The sequence below is a fragment of the Dendrobates tinctorius genome, unplaced genomic scaffold (assembly GCF_039654945.1).
Source record: "Dendrobates tinctorius isolate UK_male_01 unplaced genomic scaffold, ASM3965494v1 ptg000009l, whole genome shotgun sequence".
Lineage (NCBI taxonomy): Eukaryota > Metazoa > Chordata > Amphibia > Anura > Dendrobatidae > Dendrobates > Dendrobates tinctorius.
Window position 1 is genome coordinate 26,407,302 of NW_027361677.1, and position 16,523 is coordinate 26,423,824.

Consider the following 16,523-nt stretch of genomic DNA (forward strand, 5'->3'; position numbering starts at 1 on the left):
GCTATCTCAAGAGGTCAGTGGTAATTCTTTTGTTTTCAACTCTGAGCATTCTCAGAATACAGATACAGTTGAATAGAATAGTGGAGGAGAGAGCAGGTGGCTCTGTGCTCCACTATTCAGTCGGAGTCTTGGCACAGCACATGCTATAGCATCACTAGATTGCACCTTCTGTGTGGAGCCACAGACCTGAACATTGTTAATGGGGCTAGGTGAGTAGAGGGAAGGGGAGGCATCCTCATATGTGGGGATCAGTTGTGGACATCATATTTTATTGGGGGCATCAAACTGGGTGTTGGGGGGACCCATCATGCTGTGCATGTGTCTGGAGTGTTGTGGGGGTCCCATAATTTGTGTTACTGTGGGGGGGCATCATACTGCTTGTGTTTGTGGTGCCCCCAGAGCACCTTAATCAGAGGGATCTCTGATGGACTCCACGAGGAGCAAATATTTCTGTGCAGGTGCACAAAACGCTGCAACGACAGTCATTTATCAGTAAGGAATGGTGGTTGCCTGTTGCGTCCCTGACAGCCAAGCAGTAGTCAGTCTGTTTCCTGCTTCTGAAGGAAGAGATTATCATTGCACTAATAAATATATATCGGGGCCCGGATGTTTATGCGGCTCCATGATGTATTGGCAGTGTTCTGCCGCAGATCACTCTGGGCGGTTTATTTTTAGATATTAAAGTTACAAATCTTTCTCTTATCTGATATCTTTCATCACTCGTCAGAAACTTAAAGAAGAGAATGCAAAGCTGGTGGAGGAATACGGTTTTTGTATCATGGATCACCACCGGGAGCGGATAGGGAACTTCAAAATTGAGCCCCCGTCGTTGTTTCGAGGAAGAGGCGACCACCCTAAGCAGGGAATGTTGAAAAAGCGAATCCTCCCGGAAGATGTGATCATCAACTGCAGCAAGTAAGTGTCTTCTGCTGGAGGATATTCATCCAGGGTTGATTTTCCTTCCATCCAGGGATTTGTGTGGTCGTACCAAGTCCTCCAGAGAGGAGGTCACTGCTTCCAGAAACGCTCTGACAAAAACATGAGTGGGATGAAGCTGTAATGAGCTTTGAAACCAAAACCAAGCACTGCCACAAATAAAAATGCAGAACTGTGCCAGGTAAGCAATGAGGAAGACGTGACACTTGTCGGAGTACTGCAGTCTGTCACAAAGGTGCTCAGTAGAGGTGCCAAGAGTTGGCCACCACCCATCTAATATTGACTGTGGGGCAGCAGGTGTAGTGCCAGCTCTGCCCACTCCGGCCTCGCTATGTACAAGAAGAGCGGCACTGCGCATGCCCGAGAGTCTCCCCTATGCCCAGCATTACACAAGCCTTCCTGGGAAATGGCGCTGTAGCGTTTAGTCACCCAGAGCACAAGGTAAAAATGGCCGGGATTCCTCACTGCAAGAGGGGATTGTAGCAGGCAGATGGAGTCTGTGTCTAGGTGCCGGCAGCCCTCACTGATGTCCTCCCTACCTGGGCAACAGGCTCGGTATGGCCCCCTGACGAAAACTAGCAGAATATTTAAAGCGTATTTGGTCAGTATTTTACCTCAGTATTTGGTCAGTGGTTTACCTCAGTATTTGGTCAGTGGTTTACCTCAGTATTTGGTCAGTGGTTTACCTCCGTATTTGGTCAGTGGTTTACCTCCGTATTTGGTCAGTGGTTTACCTCCGTATTTGGTCAGTGGTTTACCTCCGTATTTGGTCAGTGGTTTACCTCCGTGTTTGGTCAGTATTTTACCTCAGTATTTGGTCAGTATTTTACCTCAGTATTTGGTCAGTGGTTTACCTCAGTGTTTGGTCAGTGGTTTACCTCAGTGTTTGGTCAGTGGTTTACCTCAGTGTTTGGTCAGTGGTTTACCTCAGTATTTGGTCAGTATTTTACCTCAGTATTTGGTCAGTGGTTTACCTCAGTATTTGGTCGGTATTTTACCTTGGTGTTTGGTCGGTATTTTACGTCCGTATTTGGTCGGTATTTTACCTTGGTGTTTGGCCGGTATTTAGTCAGTATTCGATCTGTGTTTAATCAGTATTTTACCCCAATATTTAATCATTATTTTACCTCAGTGTACCAGGGATGATGAAGGGTTGAAGATGAGGTAGAGGTTAGTACTGCAGGTTAGAAGCATGACGTTGGAGGTAACAAGCGCATCCTTTCTCCAGTCCTGAAGCATGTGCTGTCCAAGATGGCACTGAGCAAGAAGGAAGTGAGATACAGATAGGAGGAGTTGCAGAAAGAAAGGTATTATGGGTAAAGCGCAGTAATATTACATGAAGAACATAATATAACAACGGCCAGTAAATGGCAGTCATGGAAGTCATGCGGAAGATGAGCTAACCGCACAATATTCAATAGGTTATTGGTAATTAAATAACATTGGGGTGTTGGTTTCTATCTCCAGGAGCACACCGTTCCCTGCCACTGAAGACGGACGGTTCTGGCTGGCAGCCCGGCTAAGCCACAAACTAGAAAAATGAAAATCCCACGTATCTTTAGAATAAAATATTAATTTTTGCTATTGTACTTATTTAAATAAGATGAGAAAACCCTTCCCATTACCCCCGACCGCTAACCGTTAGGCCTTTGCAACACAAGACAAGATGGCGTATGAGCCGGATCAATATGCAAACACCATGACGTAGCTGTCTGCCGTTCTGCATGCAGGTAGATGGGATCTGTCTGGGGCACCATACTGATAACCCACGCTGACCCCCAGGTGTATGATGGATAACCCGCGCGGACCCCCAGGTGGATGATAGATAACCCGCGCTGACCCCCAGGTGTATGATGGATAACCCACGCGGACCCCCAGGTGGATGATGGATAACCCACGCGGACCCCCAGGTGGATGATAGATAACCCGCGCTGACCCCCAGGTGGATGATGGATAACCCACGCGGACCCCCAGGTGGATGATGGATAACCCACGCGGACCCCCAGGTGGATGATGGATAACCCGCGCGGACCCCCAGGTGGATGATGGATAACCCGCGCTGACCCCCAGGTGTATGATGGATAACCCGCGCGGACCCCCAGGTGTATGATGGATAACCCGCGCGGACCCCCAGGTGGATGATGGATAACCCACGCGGACCCCCAGGTGGATGATGGATAACCCACGCGGACCCCCAGGTGGATGATGGATAACCCACGCGGACCCCCAGGTGTATGATAGATAACCCGCGCTGACCCCCAGGTGTGTAGGATGGATAACCCGCGCTGACCCCCAGGTGTGTAGGATGGATAACCCGCGCTGACCCCCAGGTGTATGATAGATAACCCGCGCTGACCCCCAGGTGTATGATAGATAACCCACGCTGACCCCCAGGTGTATGATAGATAACCCACGCTGACCCCCAGGTGTATGATAGATAACCCACGCTGACCCCCAGGTGTATGATAGATAACCCACGCTGACCCCCAGGTGTATGATAGATAACCCACGCTGACCCCCAGGTGTATGATAGATAACCCGCGCTGACCCCCAGGTGTACGATAGATAACCCGCGCTGACCCCCAGGTGTACGATAGATAACCCGCGGTGACCCCCAGGTGTACGATAGATAACCCGCGCTGACCCCCAGGTTTATGATAGATAACCCACGCGGACCCCCAGGTGTATGATAGATAACCCACGCGGACCCCCAGGTGTATGATAGATAACCCGCGCTGACCCCCAGGTGTATGATAGATAACCCACGCTGACCCCCAGGTGTATGATAGATAACCCACGCTGACCCCCAGGTGTATGATAGATAACCCGCGCTGACCCCCAGGTGTATGATAGATAACCCACGCTGACCCCCAGGTGTATGATAGATAACCCACGCTGACCCCCAGGTGTATGATAGATAACCCACGCTGACCCCCAGGTGTATGATAGATAACCCGCGCTGACCCCCAGGTGTACGATAGATAACCCGCGCTGACCCCCAGGTGTACGATAGATAACCTGCGGTGACCCCCAGGTGTACGATAGATAACCCGCGCTGACCCCCAGGTTTATGATAGATAACCCACGCGGACCCCCAGGTGTATGATAGATAACCCGCGCTGACCCCCAGGTGTATGATGGATAACCTGCGGTGACCCCCAGGTGTATGATAGATAACCCACACTGACCCCCAGGTGTATGATAGATAACCCACGCTGACCCCCAGGTTTATGATGGATGACCCGCGCGGACCCCCAGGTGTATGATAGATAACCTGCGGTGACCCCCAGGTGTATGATGGATAACCCGCGCTGACCCCCAGGTTTATGATAGATAACCCGCGCTGACCCCCAGGTGTACGATAGATAACCCGCGCTGACCCCCAGGTGTACGATAGATAACCCGCGCTGACCCCCAGGTGTACGATAGATAACCCGCGCTGACCCCCAGGTGTACGATAGATAACCCACGCGGACCCCCAGGTGTATGATAGATAACCCACGCGGACCCCCAGGTGTATGATAGATAACCCACGCGGACCCCCAGGTGTATGATAGATAACCCACGCTGACCCCCAGGTGTATGATAGATAACCCGCGCGGACCCCCAGGTGTATGATAGATAACCTGCGCGGACCCCCAGGTGTATGATAGATAACCCGCGCTGACCCCCAGGTGTATGATAGATAACCCGCGCTGACCCCCAGGTGTACGATAGATAACCCGCGCTGACCCCCAGGTGTATGATAGATAACCCGCGCTGACCCCCAGGTGTACGATAGATAACCCGCGCTGACCCCCAGGTGTACGATAGATAACCCGCGTTGACCCCCAGGTGTACGATAGATAACCCGCGCTGACCCCCAGGTGTACGGTAGATAACCCACGCTGACCCCCGGGTGTATGATGGGTGACCCGCGCGGACCCCCGGGTGGATGATACATCTTCCGTGACACTTTCCACGGAAACTTGGCTCTCTCCTTAAACTTTGCACGATGAGAACTTTTTTTTGAAGAGCGAATTCTAAGTAATGTGTTTCTACTGCGGGTGGAAAGCGGTCATGGGGGTCAGTCTGGGAAAAGTAGTATTAAGAAAAATAAGGGGGGATGCCGCCATTTGTCAGAGAGGAGGAAGTGCAATTAAATAAGACTACAAAGAAAGCGGAGTCTGCGAACGCCGGCGGCTCCAGTGACGGACCTCTGAATAGGAGATCGCAGCTGGGTACTATAGAAATCCTGGAAGCCACTTAAGTGGTTCGGTAATTATTGCCAACGAGGCTACAATAGTTAGAAAATTAGCCTGCGCCCCCTCCCATAGACCCTCAGATCTGCAAAGCGACTGACGTCTTCACGTCGGCATAATCCTACAAAACGCTGCGGTGAGTGAAGGCCGACGGTCAGGACCAAGGACGATTTTTATAAACTTTTTTACAATTTTCTAAAGATGGCGCCTGATTATTAACAGTTAATTCCCATCTTTATAAATGGCGTATTGCCGGTTTGTGCTTGCAATTTACTGCTTATTAAAATTTGCAGCCGTTCTTTAGATATTAACACTTTTTTTCTTTAGTTTCCAGCTTGTCGCCTAGGAGACCGACCACTGCTGCTGTCTAAATTGTAAGCACTGCGCTCAAGCTGGCCACGGCTAGAAAGTAAGAGCGCTCTCTAGAGATCCTGGCCAGCTTACAAGCTGGATGGAAAAGAGCTTTGTAAGCGTTGCACATGTTCTGCTGTCTAGCAGCGGTGGTCGGTTTCCAAGGCGATGAGGAAACAAAAGAAAAATGTTGATATCTCAAGAACAGCTGGGAATTTCAATAAGCAGTAAATTGGAAAATTGCTTGTATTTACAAGCTCTATCCAACAATACCCTATTTATGAAGATGGGGAATAACCCTTTATTACAGTTTCATCGCTTGTGCCAGTCTAGCTTTTCAAGTAGATGCTCTGACATACAATGACCCTATGACGTACAATGAATGGGGGGGGAAGTTGCTTGTGTTGCAAACTTTTTTGGACCCCCAACTGTTCCTAAAGTAAAAAATTGGGAAGTAGCACTGGGATAGCGCGGTGTCCCCATTTTGCTGCTGTTTGCGGTGCAACTCCAGTCCCATGCACAGTCGAGTGGTCGGGAGTGCTGCCCATAATAATAATATAATAATCTTTATTTTTATATAGCGCTAACATATGATGATGCTTTTACAGTTTGCACACATCATCATCACTGTCCCCAATGGGGGCTCACAATCTAAATTCCCTATCAGTATGTCTTTGGAGTGTGGGAGGAAACCGGAGTACCCGGAGGAAACCCACGAAAACACGGGGAGAACATACAAACTCCTTGCAGATGTTGTCCTTGGTGGGATTCAAACCCAGGACCCGTTCGAACCACTGAGCCACCGTGCTGCCCGTAAGTAAGAAATGGGTAGGTGCAGCGCTTTTGCTGTAGCTGGACGCTGGTCATTCTCTGATTGGAAGGGGGTCCTAAAAGTCTCCTGATCATAAAGGGATGGCACGTCCTATCAATAAGAGATCGGAGTACCCATTTAATATTAAATGAAGCATAAAACTAAATGAAATGACTTCTAGGACTCCAGTAACTCGCAAGGACGGTGTGCGTGTGATTTGTGGAGCTTTGTGCTCGCCGCGTGCTGCGCTCTGCCTGCTGAGAAGCGCGTCTTATGTGGGATTAGTGCTCCGCTCGTCTCTGACCCGCAATGTCAAAACATCTCTTACGGAAGACGGGGGACGGTTAGGCAAATTGGAACGCTTATACGACTCGCGGGGAGGTGCAGAAACCGCAGCCAAGGGGATTAAACAGAGACGGCGCCATTCTGAGCAGAGTTATCATCCAACCCATCGCTCCCACCAGGTCTCGCCACGTTTGGTGCGTGAAAGATTATGAAATTTGAACTGCAATACCGGACAAAGCCTGTGAGTGAGAGTGGCGCTGTTTCTAGAAAAGGAGTTTGTTTACCTAAATTTATGCAATAGTAGTAGTCTTGGCACACCCAAATAAGGTGACAGGGTGATTAAAAGTCACTATCAAAGTAACTCTGTGCAGTTCTGATGAGACTGGTCTCCTGGTGTTTTTCCATTCAGCGTTATTGTATTTGCACTGCAGTTATCACTAAGCAAGAACAGCTGATTGATCCCTACTATAAGATTCTCAGTCTCCCCCAGCAATCACACAAGGGGCAGTTTCCTAATATGAGCAGTGCTACTCTATCCTAAACCAGTCGCAAAGTGGAGAGTAGCCAGGGAGGACACAGACATTAGGGATTCCTGCTTTACTATCTCGTGTAGAACATGCTCACAAGCAGCATCGTGAAGGGCATTATCTTGTAGTACTGAGCAGTGTAACTGTGAATCCCTCACTGGGGTGGGGACATTTACTAGAAAGCAGCAGCAGAATAAGTTCTCTGTATTTTACTCCTCTGTTTAAACTGATAAACATCTGTAATGGTCACCAAGTCAAAATTGTTTTGATAAAGATGGATTTTGGGATATTTTTCCAGGATTCAGGAGAGAGGAGAAGTAGCTCATAAGTGGAGAAAGTAGATTTCTCTAATAAGATATACTAAATTTATTTTATTCACTTGCAGTTATTGATTGAAAAGAATTTGAATGGATGGGTGTGGAGCAGAGGGGGGGACATGGGAGTGTAGCAGCGGGGGGACGTGTCATGCCCAGTATCAGTGTAGTCCCAGACATAAATCTTGTTGCAACATAGTTTTCATAAATCAACAGTACAACTGAATAAAATAAACTTGTAATATATTACATTAGAGAAATTTGCTTCTTTCTCCACTTATGAGCTACTTATTCTCTCTTCTGAACTCTGGGAGGAAAAACAGCCAAAATCAATCTGGGAAACTTCAGGACCATTACAGATACCTATCATGGCCTATGTAGAGGAGAGGAAAATAAAAAAAAATGTTACTGCTGCTTTCTAGTAAATGTTTCATACCTCCAGTGCTGCATTCACAGCTACACTGCTTAGTACTGCTGTATAATGTCCCCTATGCTGCTGCTTCTGACCATGTTCTATATAGAGATATAGGCGTACAGGAATCTCACATCTGTGTGCGTGTAGTGCTGAGTATGGGAGACATCATACCAGCTTATCTGTACCCACCAGCTCAGAGACAACTAAAACTAGAGAGAGACTGCAAAATGATAATTGGCAAAAAATACAAGTGATATAACGGCCATAAATGGTTTTCTCAAATTATTCTAAAACCTCATCAGAGGTGACGACTACATTGTATTCCAATGTAACAATACTACAACACGTTATGGATTTTGGGGGTTACGTTTGGTAGTCGTGCCGCTTAATTATTGGAAGTAATGATTTCTGCTGGATGCTGCCGTAGTGTTCGTCTCCCGTCCTGCAGATCGCAGCATCATTATTATAATGCTTTGATACTAGAAATGCAGAGAGGAAGAGAGCGCAGAATCTGCAGGAAAGTATTGATGGCGGAGATTAACCAGACTGATGCTTCTGTAAGCTTTCTATGCAGGTTTAATCTCCGCAGCCGGGATGTGTGAACTGTAATATTAACCAGGAGGTCTGGGGAATATGGGGGAAGGAAGGATCAGGAGCGCTGTCCCCTGCGCCGTAATCCTAGGAAATGTGCAAGAATCTCGCCTTTCAAGGAATGAAGGATGCTACGCTGTATCTTATTGTACACGGGGATAAGATTTGGCTCAGACAACGGGAATCCGTGGGTGGAGGGGTCCGAAAAAATGCATTAAAGGCCTATCTAGGATTAAAAAAATGGTTCCTTTCTTCCAGAAATGGGATCACCATGTCTATAGACTTGATAATAAAATCAATGCAGATCACCTGCAATACCACACACAACCTGTGGATAGGGGTGGCGCTGTTACAGAAGAAAGTATCCCTTCACCAGGCTAAAAATGTGGGGTTAATGGGGACCTCAGCAGTCATCAAAACAATGTGTTCATCCTGGCACAGCAACCCTTCTTTGGTAAGTGAGGTAACCCCTTCTGATTTTGAGGCTTGGGGGGAAAAAAAACCCTTTAACTCAATCATGCCTGTTCTGCAAACCTTACAGTAGCAGACATTTTGATGAGAAGAAAATGGATCCATGGTGCAGATTTTGCAGTATGGCTTTTAGGGAAAGAGCATGTTCAATTGTTTTTGTTTTAAGATTTCCATGGTGTTGGTGCAAATGTATTTAAAGGGGATCTATCACCAGATCAAATGTCGCCAATTTCTGCTCTAATGTTGTTCCCTCTGTTCCCCTGAGTATTCTGCTCTTTGTTTTTTATAAATCCGCCATATGGTTCCAGAGATATGGGCAACTTTTTACGGTCTTTACGAAGGGGGGCATGGCTCTAAGGATTCTAGGGGCGTGTCTTAGACTGCTGTGCATTAGACCACGCCCCATTATAAAGACCCTAAAAATTGGCACTAAACAAAAAGGCCAATTTCTCTGGAACCGTACGGCGGATTTTAACAAAACAAAAAGTGAAATTATCAGGGAAGCCGTGAAAATACAATAGGAGTAAAAGCTGGTCACTTCTGACCTTATGATAGGTCCCGTTTAAAGAGGTTTCAACCCCGATCTCAGTAATGCTTGAAGTCCCGGCAGTCAGAACCCCCAGCGTTCAGTAAAATATCACCTATTTTATAGATATGCAGTTTTTTTTTGCAGGGTGGGAATATCCCTTTAATTTCTCAACACACATTCTTCTTACAGAATCTTGCCTATACTCCATTATTAAACCCACGCTTTCCCAGTGCTTTTATATTTTCCATTTTCATCTCCCTCTGCCTGAAATAATCAGAACTGTAGTCCGCAGCGATCACAATAAAGTGTAAAAATCGATCCTCGAGCCATTAGATATCCAACAGCGCCACCCGCAGGGGAAGGCGTTTACCATTAAAATGCCCATAAAGTCTAATACAATAGAGCAAATCATTTTTTTTCTTTTTTTTTTTTCTCCCCCCCCCCTTTTACTAGAACTCATTTCTTACTCCTTCATCCAGATCGTGAACTTGTGACCCGCCAGGTAATTCGCAATTCACTCGCGCCTCGCTCTGAACTTCCGACACGTCGCTCTGAGCCGCGAGGTTGAATTTGTTTGAAATTGCGGCTCTTGTGTTCTGTGGAGATTTAATAACCTGTGATACGACTGAGAGATTACATTATGGACTGTGAAGCGCCGCGCCTGTTTCATTTAGATAAAGGGAATGTTTATCTTTACGGTTAAGGTGAACATTTGGCAAATTCTCCCGCCTCCCGGTGTATATTACATTCCCTGCGCGCTCAATAAGCCAACTCTATGGGGAGAGCAGTAGATCATGCGCTGAGCACCTCTCAACTCAAACCACTGGGGATTGTAGCACATGCTGGGACTTCTAGTTCCTCCACAGCTTATGTGTCTCATGCCTGCACCAGACGTTAAATGCACGGCTCCACTGACGTACGCTTTTGCATTAGCACGCCATATAGCTGTTTTTCGACTCCAACCCATGATATTGGCGCATGCTGGAACTTATAGTTCCACTACAACTATTTCTCATGCTGACATCCCAATAATGAGTGTTAAATGCACGGCTCCAGGGACATTTGTACCTTACCACGAGCACACCCTATAGTGCCGCCATATAGCTGCATATTACACCAGTATTCTCCTTAATGACCTTTCCTCCTTATAAATGTAATGCAGTCGTGTCTGGGATGATTGACGTCCGCAGGTGCTGTGCGGCTCCATAGGCTTTATGGGTGCGGGGTTTGGTGTTACGCACCACATCTGGTGCAGGTCGGTCACCAATTACCCCACTGACAATGGGGCTGATGCTCGGCAATGGCGGATCCGTGGCACAAATCCAAGCGTCCGCCTCTGATTTCTGCACCGTAGGCAAATCCCCAACCTGTGAACCAAACTTAACCAAAAAGGACCCCGTATATATAGAATGGACTGGGGTGGTCTTTGATTTTTTTTTTTTTTTTTCTTTTCTTGTCCCCCTTTTGATTCAGAGACTCAAGAATTCCTGTGCCCCCTAGTGGCCATAGATGGAAAGAAGTTCGGCACGACCATTCGGTCACCTGGTTGGCTTCGTGGACGGAGAACGTGCAGGGGTCCGTGAAATACGTGATGCTGAATGCCAATTCCAAGTTAAAGGTACAAAATAATATAAAGTTTACTGCCCAAAATGACCCTGCACTGGGTCGTAAATGCCCGACTCCTGCCTGTCCTACTCTCTGGTCGCCTGGGCTCGGTCAGTAATTGCCCTCCGCTCGCTGATAAATCCATCCCATTGGGCGTCCATGACCGCTGGCAGTGCAGAGGAGGAGGTTGTGTCCTGGGGGACTAGAGACGTCCGAGAAAGCAGACCTCTCAAATACTTAATACATGGTTTAAGGCCCCTACAGGGGCTTTTTTTGTATTTGGGGCTAAAAATCATTTTTGAAATTGGGTTTCATTAAAATTTTGCACCAAATGGCTTAGGGTTTTCATTCCACTGTACTGTGCTGGCTGCTGAATGAGTTTACTGAGAATCAGTCAGTAAGCCTGTTTGGATGGGGAGTTATATTACTTCTATTTTTTTCTGAACTCCTCTGTGCAGTTCAGCGCCGCGGCAGCCTGTCAAGGGAGCTGACGCTGACCCCTGGGGCTTTGGGGGCCATTGCACTGGAGTGGTACTGCTGCCCTTCACTGAGGATGAGGGGGCAAATGAGTCTGAGATTGGCCCCCCCAAGCAACTTTTTAAAGGGATTGTCTATATTCTTTTTTTTTTTTACTTAAATGTATGTACTTGCAGCTAAAAAATGTTTAAAGGGGCCGCTCTGGAGACACCATGTGTTTGGAGGGGCCGCTCTGTTGGGGCACCATGTGTTTTGGAGGGGCCGCTCTGTTGGGGCACCATGTGTTTTGGAGGGGCCGCTCTGTTGGGGCACCATGTGTTTTGGAGGGGCCGCTCTGTTGGGGCACCATGTGTTTTGGAGGGGCCGCTCTGTTGGGGCACCATGTGTTTTGGGGGGGCCGCTCTGTTGGGGCACCATGTGTTTTGGAGGGGCCGCTCTGTTGGGGCACCATGTGTTTTGGAGGGGCCGCTCTGTTGGGGCACCATGTGTTTTGGAGGGGCCGCTCTGTTGGGGCACCATGTGTTTTGGAGGGGCCGCTCTGTTGGGGCACCATGTGTTTTGGGGGGGCCGCTCTGTTGGGGCACCATGTGTTTTGGAGGGGCCGCTCTGTTGGGGCACCATGTGTTTTGGAGGGGCCGCTCTGTTGGGGCACCATGTGTTTTGGAGGGGCCGCTCTGTTGGGGCACCATGTGTTTTGGAGGGGCCGCTCTGTTGGGGCACCATGTGTTTTGGGGGGGCCGCTCTGTTGGGGCACCATGTGTTTTGGAGGGGCCGCTCTGTTGGGGCACCATGTGTTTTGGAGGGGCCGCTCTGTTGGGGCACCATGTGTTTTGGAGGGGCCGCTCTGTTGGGGCACCATGTGTTTTGGAGGGGCCGCTCTGTTGGGGCACCATGTGTTTTGGAGGGGCCGCTCTGTTGGGGCACCATGTGTTTTGGAGGGGCCCCTTTACGGGCACTGTTTTCAGAGCTCACTATTGATTTGCAGGGGGCCCCTGCTGAAGGTACTTGGTTTTGACGAGCCGCTCTGCAGTATGTAAATGGTGCTGAGATGAGTGGTACGTAACCTGGAGAAGGTGGGTATGAACGGGGCGATGTATGGCTTTTAGTTCTTTTGCTAGCAGTGTTCCCATTAACTCTTCCAGTTCCCCATAAATCTCATCCCAGGTGAAATACTTCCATCTCCATTTTATATCCTCCTAGAGCTGAGATTTTAGCACCCCGTGCTGTGCGGCGCCCCCGCTGCACACGTCGCTGCTTCCCATGCTCCGCAGCACATGCTGTTCATTCTTCGGCCCGCTGGGACCTATAGATTGATAATGAAGCCATATTTCCAATCTGCAGCCAAACACTAACATTAGCGGAGAAGGGTTCACATATTCCCTAGGCAAATAACTGCAACGAGCGCCGAGTTTACGGGGAGAGCGGCGCCAGCAAGCGTGGGACCTAATCAGCCAGTATGTAAGGTGTGGAGATATTATATGAAATTGGTTTAATGGGACGGCATCCATTCAGCCATTATACCTGGGCCCTTACTATTGGGGCCCCTCTCATAGGAGAATGGCAAGGAGGGAGTGATGGGGCAACTACTGTAAGCATTGGATAGTGCGCTTCTATAGGGCGCCCCCGAAGGGTAGGATCTAGTGGGGCGTTTTCAAATGTGGATATTTGGGTTGTGTACGCCATCATTAAAGGGTTGGTCTCATCTCGTACATTGGTGGCATTACCCCGTACATACAGGCCGCCATTGATGGAACTCATATCATTCTTAACAGGGCACCCATCACGCTTCACCTTCAGAGCCGAGGGGCAAGTATGACGCCCCTTAAAGTAATCATGCTCTTTGAGCACCAGCGATAACCAAATAAATCCCTCTGAGGTGCCCCCGTAACCAATAATGTTTGTCTGAGGTGCCCCCGTAACCAATAATGTTTGTCTGAGGTGCCCCATTAACCTATAACGTTCCTCTGAGGTGCTCCCTTAACCAATAATGTCCCTCTGAGGTGCCCCCTTAACCAATACCGTCCCTCGGAGTACCTCAAACACACGTGGCCCCCTCCAAAAGTAATGATGCCCCACAATACCCCTTACTAATCCCAGCAACCTAGTTTTCTTCTCCCTGTACAGAGTGGGACAGAAGTTGGAGTACACGCTCTATCCTTGATGTTTGCAACTGTAATTTTTTCTTTTTGATTTCTTCCATCTCTAAGAATTTTGTGCGCAATGCCATCGCCTCTGTGTCCTCCACCACCATACTGTTCATGGCATAGTCTGTGGATATCCTCCAATGTACGAGACTGGGCAGCCCATTCCTTCATTGTTGACCGATGTATCTGTAACTGTGGTTGTCGGTCCTGACTGCCATTCTGCAGGAGGCTGGAGGAGGAGGTTGGTGGAGGACACGGGTGCAGAGGTGTTGGGCGGTAATGGGAAGGTTGGTCAATGCCTCGTACGTCCATTGTTAGGTGGTATCTGCACTTACTGGGGTCCAGTACAAAGTGTGACACCACAAGGAGAGCTGGATCAGAGCACGGTCTATTGTTCCCTGTTATCAGCCACTTTGGAGAAGCAGACGGTAGCAGAACCACTGCTTTATTGTAGTCTTAGTAAGTACGCAGAGGTTCTTGTGCCTGAACTTGCCTGCACAGCTGAATGCCAGGGTGTTGTGTGTTGGCACGCCGGTGCCCTGACCTCGGTCTCCTCTGAATGTGAATGGCTTCGCCCGCTGTACACGGGTGCGGGTGCCATACATCTGACACTCCACTGTGCCACGCTGCAGCTGATGGACATTGTACCTATCTGAGGGGCGATGTGCTGTTGTTTTATCACCATGAATGCCCATGGCTCATAATTAGAGGAAATCTCTGGACAAGGAAAAGCGGTGAATTAAGTCTGGGAATGAGCAGATCTGGCTTTAGATGCTGGCGGCCACAGAGAAGCTTTCATTTTGCTTAGCCGCAGGTAATAAAAATGGAAAAACATTTTATAAATTTTGTTCATTTGTGAAGATCTTCCAGAATGGAGATGAAATGAGATTGAGCGCGGATTGTAGCTCCGGCCGTCCAGGATGGGCCATTAGATAATTTCTCTGCAGAATCTAGGTTGCAGCCTTATGTTCTTAGGATGACTCCTCAACAGTCTTCTGTGTGGCGAGGGCATTATCCTGCTGAAACAGGCACTGCCAACGGCATATCATGGCCGTGGAGGGTTGTGTTGGGTTTTGGCATCATGTGGATCCCGCACGTAACAACTACCTACCACTGTGCAGGCCAAGGTTTCCAGCAGAACTTTGCCCATCACACTGCTCCTTCCGTCTTGACTTCTTGCCATAGTGCGTCCATCTCTTCCCCTAGTAAGTGATTCCACCCGGCCGTCCACACGATCAGGCCAACTTATTCTCATGATGGATACCTGGCCATTGAAGACCCTTTCAGTGATGGAAAGGGGTCATCATGGGCGTTCTGATAGGTCGACAGCAACACATCCCTATACAAGCTCCGATGCGCTGTGTCTTCTATCATATCCAGCATGAACATTTTCAGAAATTTTTGCCAGTCCGCTAGTCTTTGGGATTGGACCAGATATGCTAGATCTTCCCAGGTGCATTATTGAACCTTGGGAGCCTATGAACCTGCTACCACTTTTGCATCTTCGGACCACTGTTTTGTTGCATGTACCACGGCACACCTGAAACACTTAGAAGACCTGCCATATGTTGGGAACCCCCACCAGACCTGCAGTGTACCGTACTGTGGACATCCCCCACCAGACCCGTCGTGTACTGGGAACACCCCGCAACAGACCCGCCATGTACTGGAGACCCCCCCCCCCCCCCCCCCCCCCAACACACACACACACACACACACACACACACACACAAACCACCAGACTTGCCTTGTACTGGGAACCCCCCCACCAGACCCACTGTGTACTGGGAACACACCCCACTAGCCTTGCTGTGCACCGGGAACCCCTCCACCAGACGCTCCGTGTACTGGGAGAATACACCACAAGACATATTGTGCACCAGGAGAGTACCCCACCAGGTCTGCTGTGTACAGGGAGAATACCCCACTGATATCATTACATTTGTCCATTTTTCCTGCTTCCAACTCAAGTTCAGGAACTGACTGGTCATTTGCTGCCTGATGGATCTCATCACTTGACAGGTGGGAAATGAATGAAAGCCCCTTTAGTGAAGTTTTCCCCCCCAGTTGGATTGGTGTTTGATTTTTTTTTTTTTGGAACACTTCTTATAAATTTCTTTTATTCCCAAGGGTGAGAAAGACTGGGAGAAATACGAAGTGGCCAGGAAGCTGAAGAACCATGTCGACTTTATTAGGAGAACGTATCTGGAAGACTTCAAGTCCAAAGAGATGCGGATACGACAGAGGGCGGTGGCTCTGTACTTCATTGACAAGGTGATGCGATGGTAGTCAGGTTTGCTGCTCAGATTTTGACACAATCTTATTGGGGGACGCAGAGGGCTTCACCACTAAGCTACAGAACACACCGAAATGTGGTCTTCAATATCCTATGAAAGATATCTAAAGACTACATTGGAGCCCCCTTTTCATTTCCCTTCGATGTTTTTGCATTTCAGCTAGCTCTGAGAGCTGGTAATGAGAAGGAAGAAGGGGAGACGGCGGACACAGTGGGTTGCTGCTCATTGAGGGTCGAGCACATTAAACTTTACTCAGAACTTGATGGAGAGAAACACGTGGTCGAGTTCGACTTCCTGGGTAAAGACTCCATCCGATATTACAACAAGGTTCCAGTGGACAAAAAGGTAAAATATAATTTCCACATGGTCACTGTGGATTACCGTATTGCTCCTGTAACTGGACCCCATACCAGTGGTGCACGGTCTGATAATACAGTCTGTGGTATAAGGGGGTGTCAAACGGCGACAGGTTTCCCACTAGGAAGTTCCCAAAGACTGGATCGAAGAGCAAATAAAAAAAGGGACCTTA

General features: G+C 48.5%; 1 protein-coding gene across 3 annotated transcripts in view; it reads left to right on the forward strand.

Moving 5' to 3' along the window:
* Window positions 1-16,523, forward strand: part of LOC141097750 (DNA topoisomerase 1-like) — a 77,413-nt gene that overhangs the window by 54,605 nt on the left and 6,285 nt on the right. For all 3 annotated transcript variants that reach the window (XM_073585136.1, XM_073585143.1, XM_073585152.1), the window contains 4 exons: window positions 728-915; window positions 10,945-11,089; window positions 15,828-15,971; window positions 16,154-16,339. In XM_073585136.1, coding sequence (XP_073441237.1) covers window positions 728-915; window positions 10,945-11,089; window positions 15,828-15,971; window positions 16,154-16,339 — 663 coding nt within the window. The remainder of the gene's footprint in view (window positions 1-727; window positions 916-10,944; window positions 11,090-15,827; window positions 15,972-16,153; window positions 16,340-16,523) is intronic.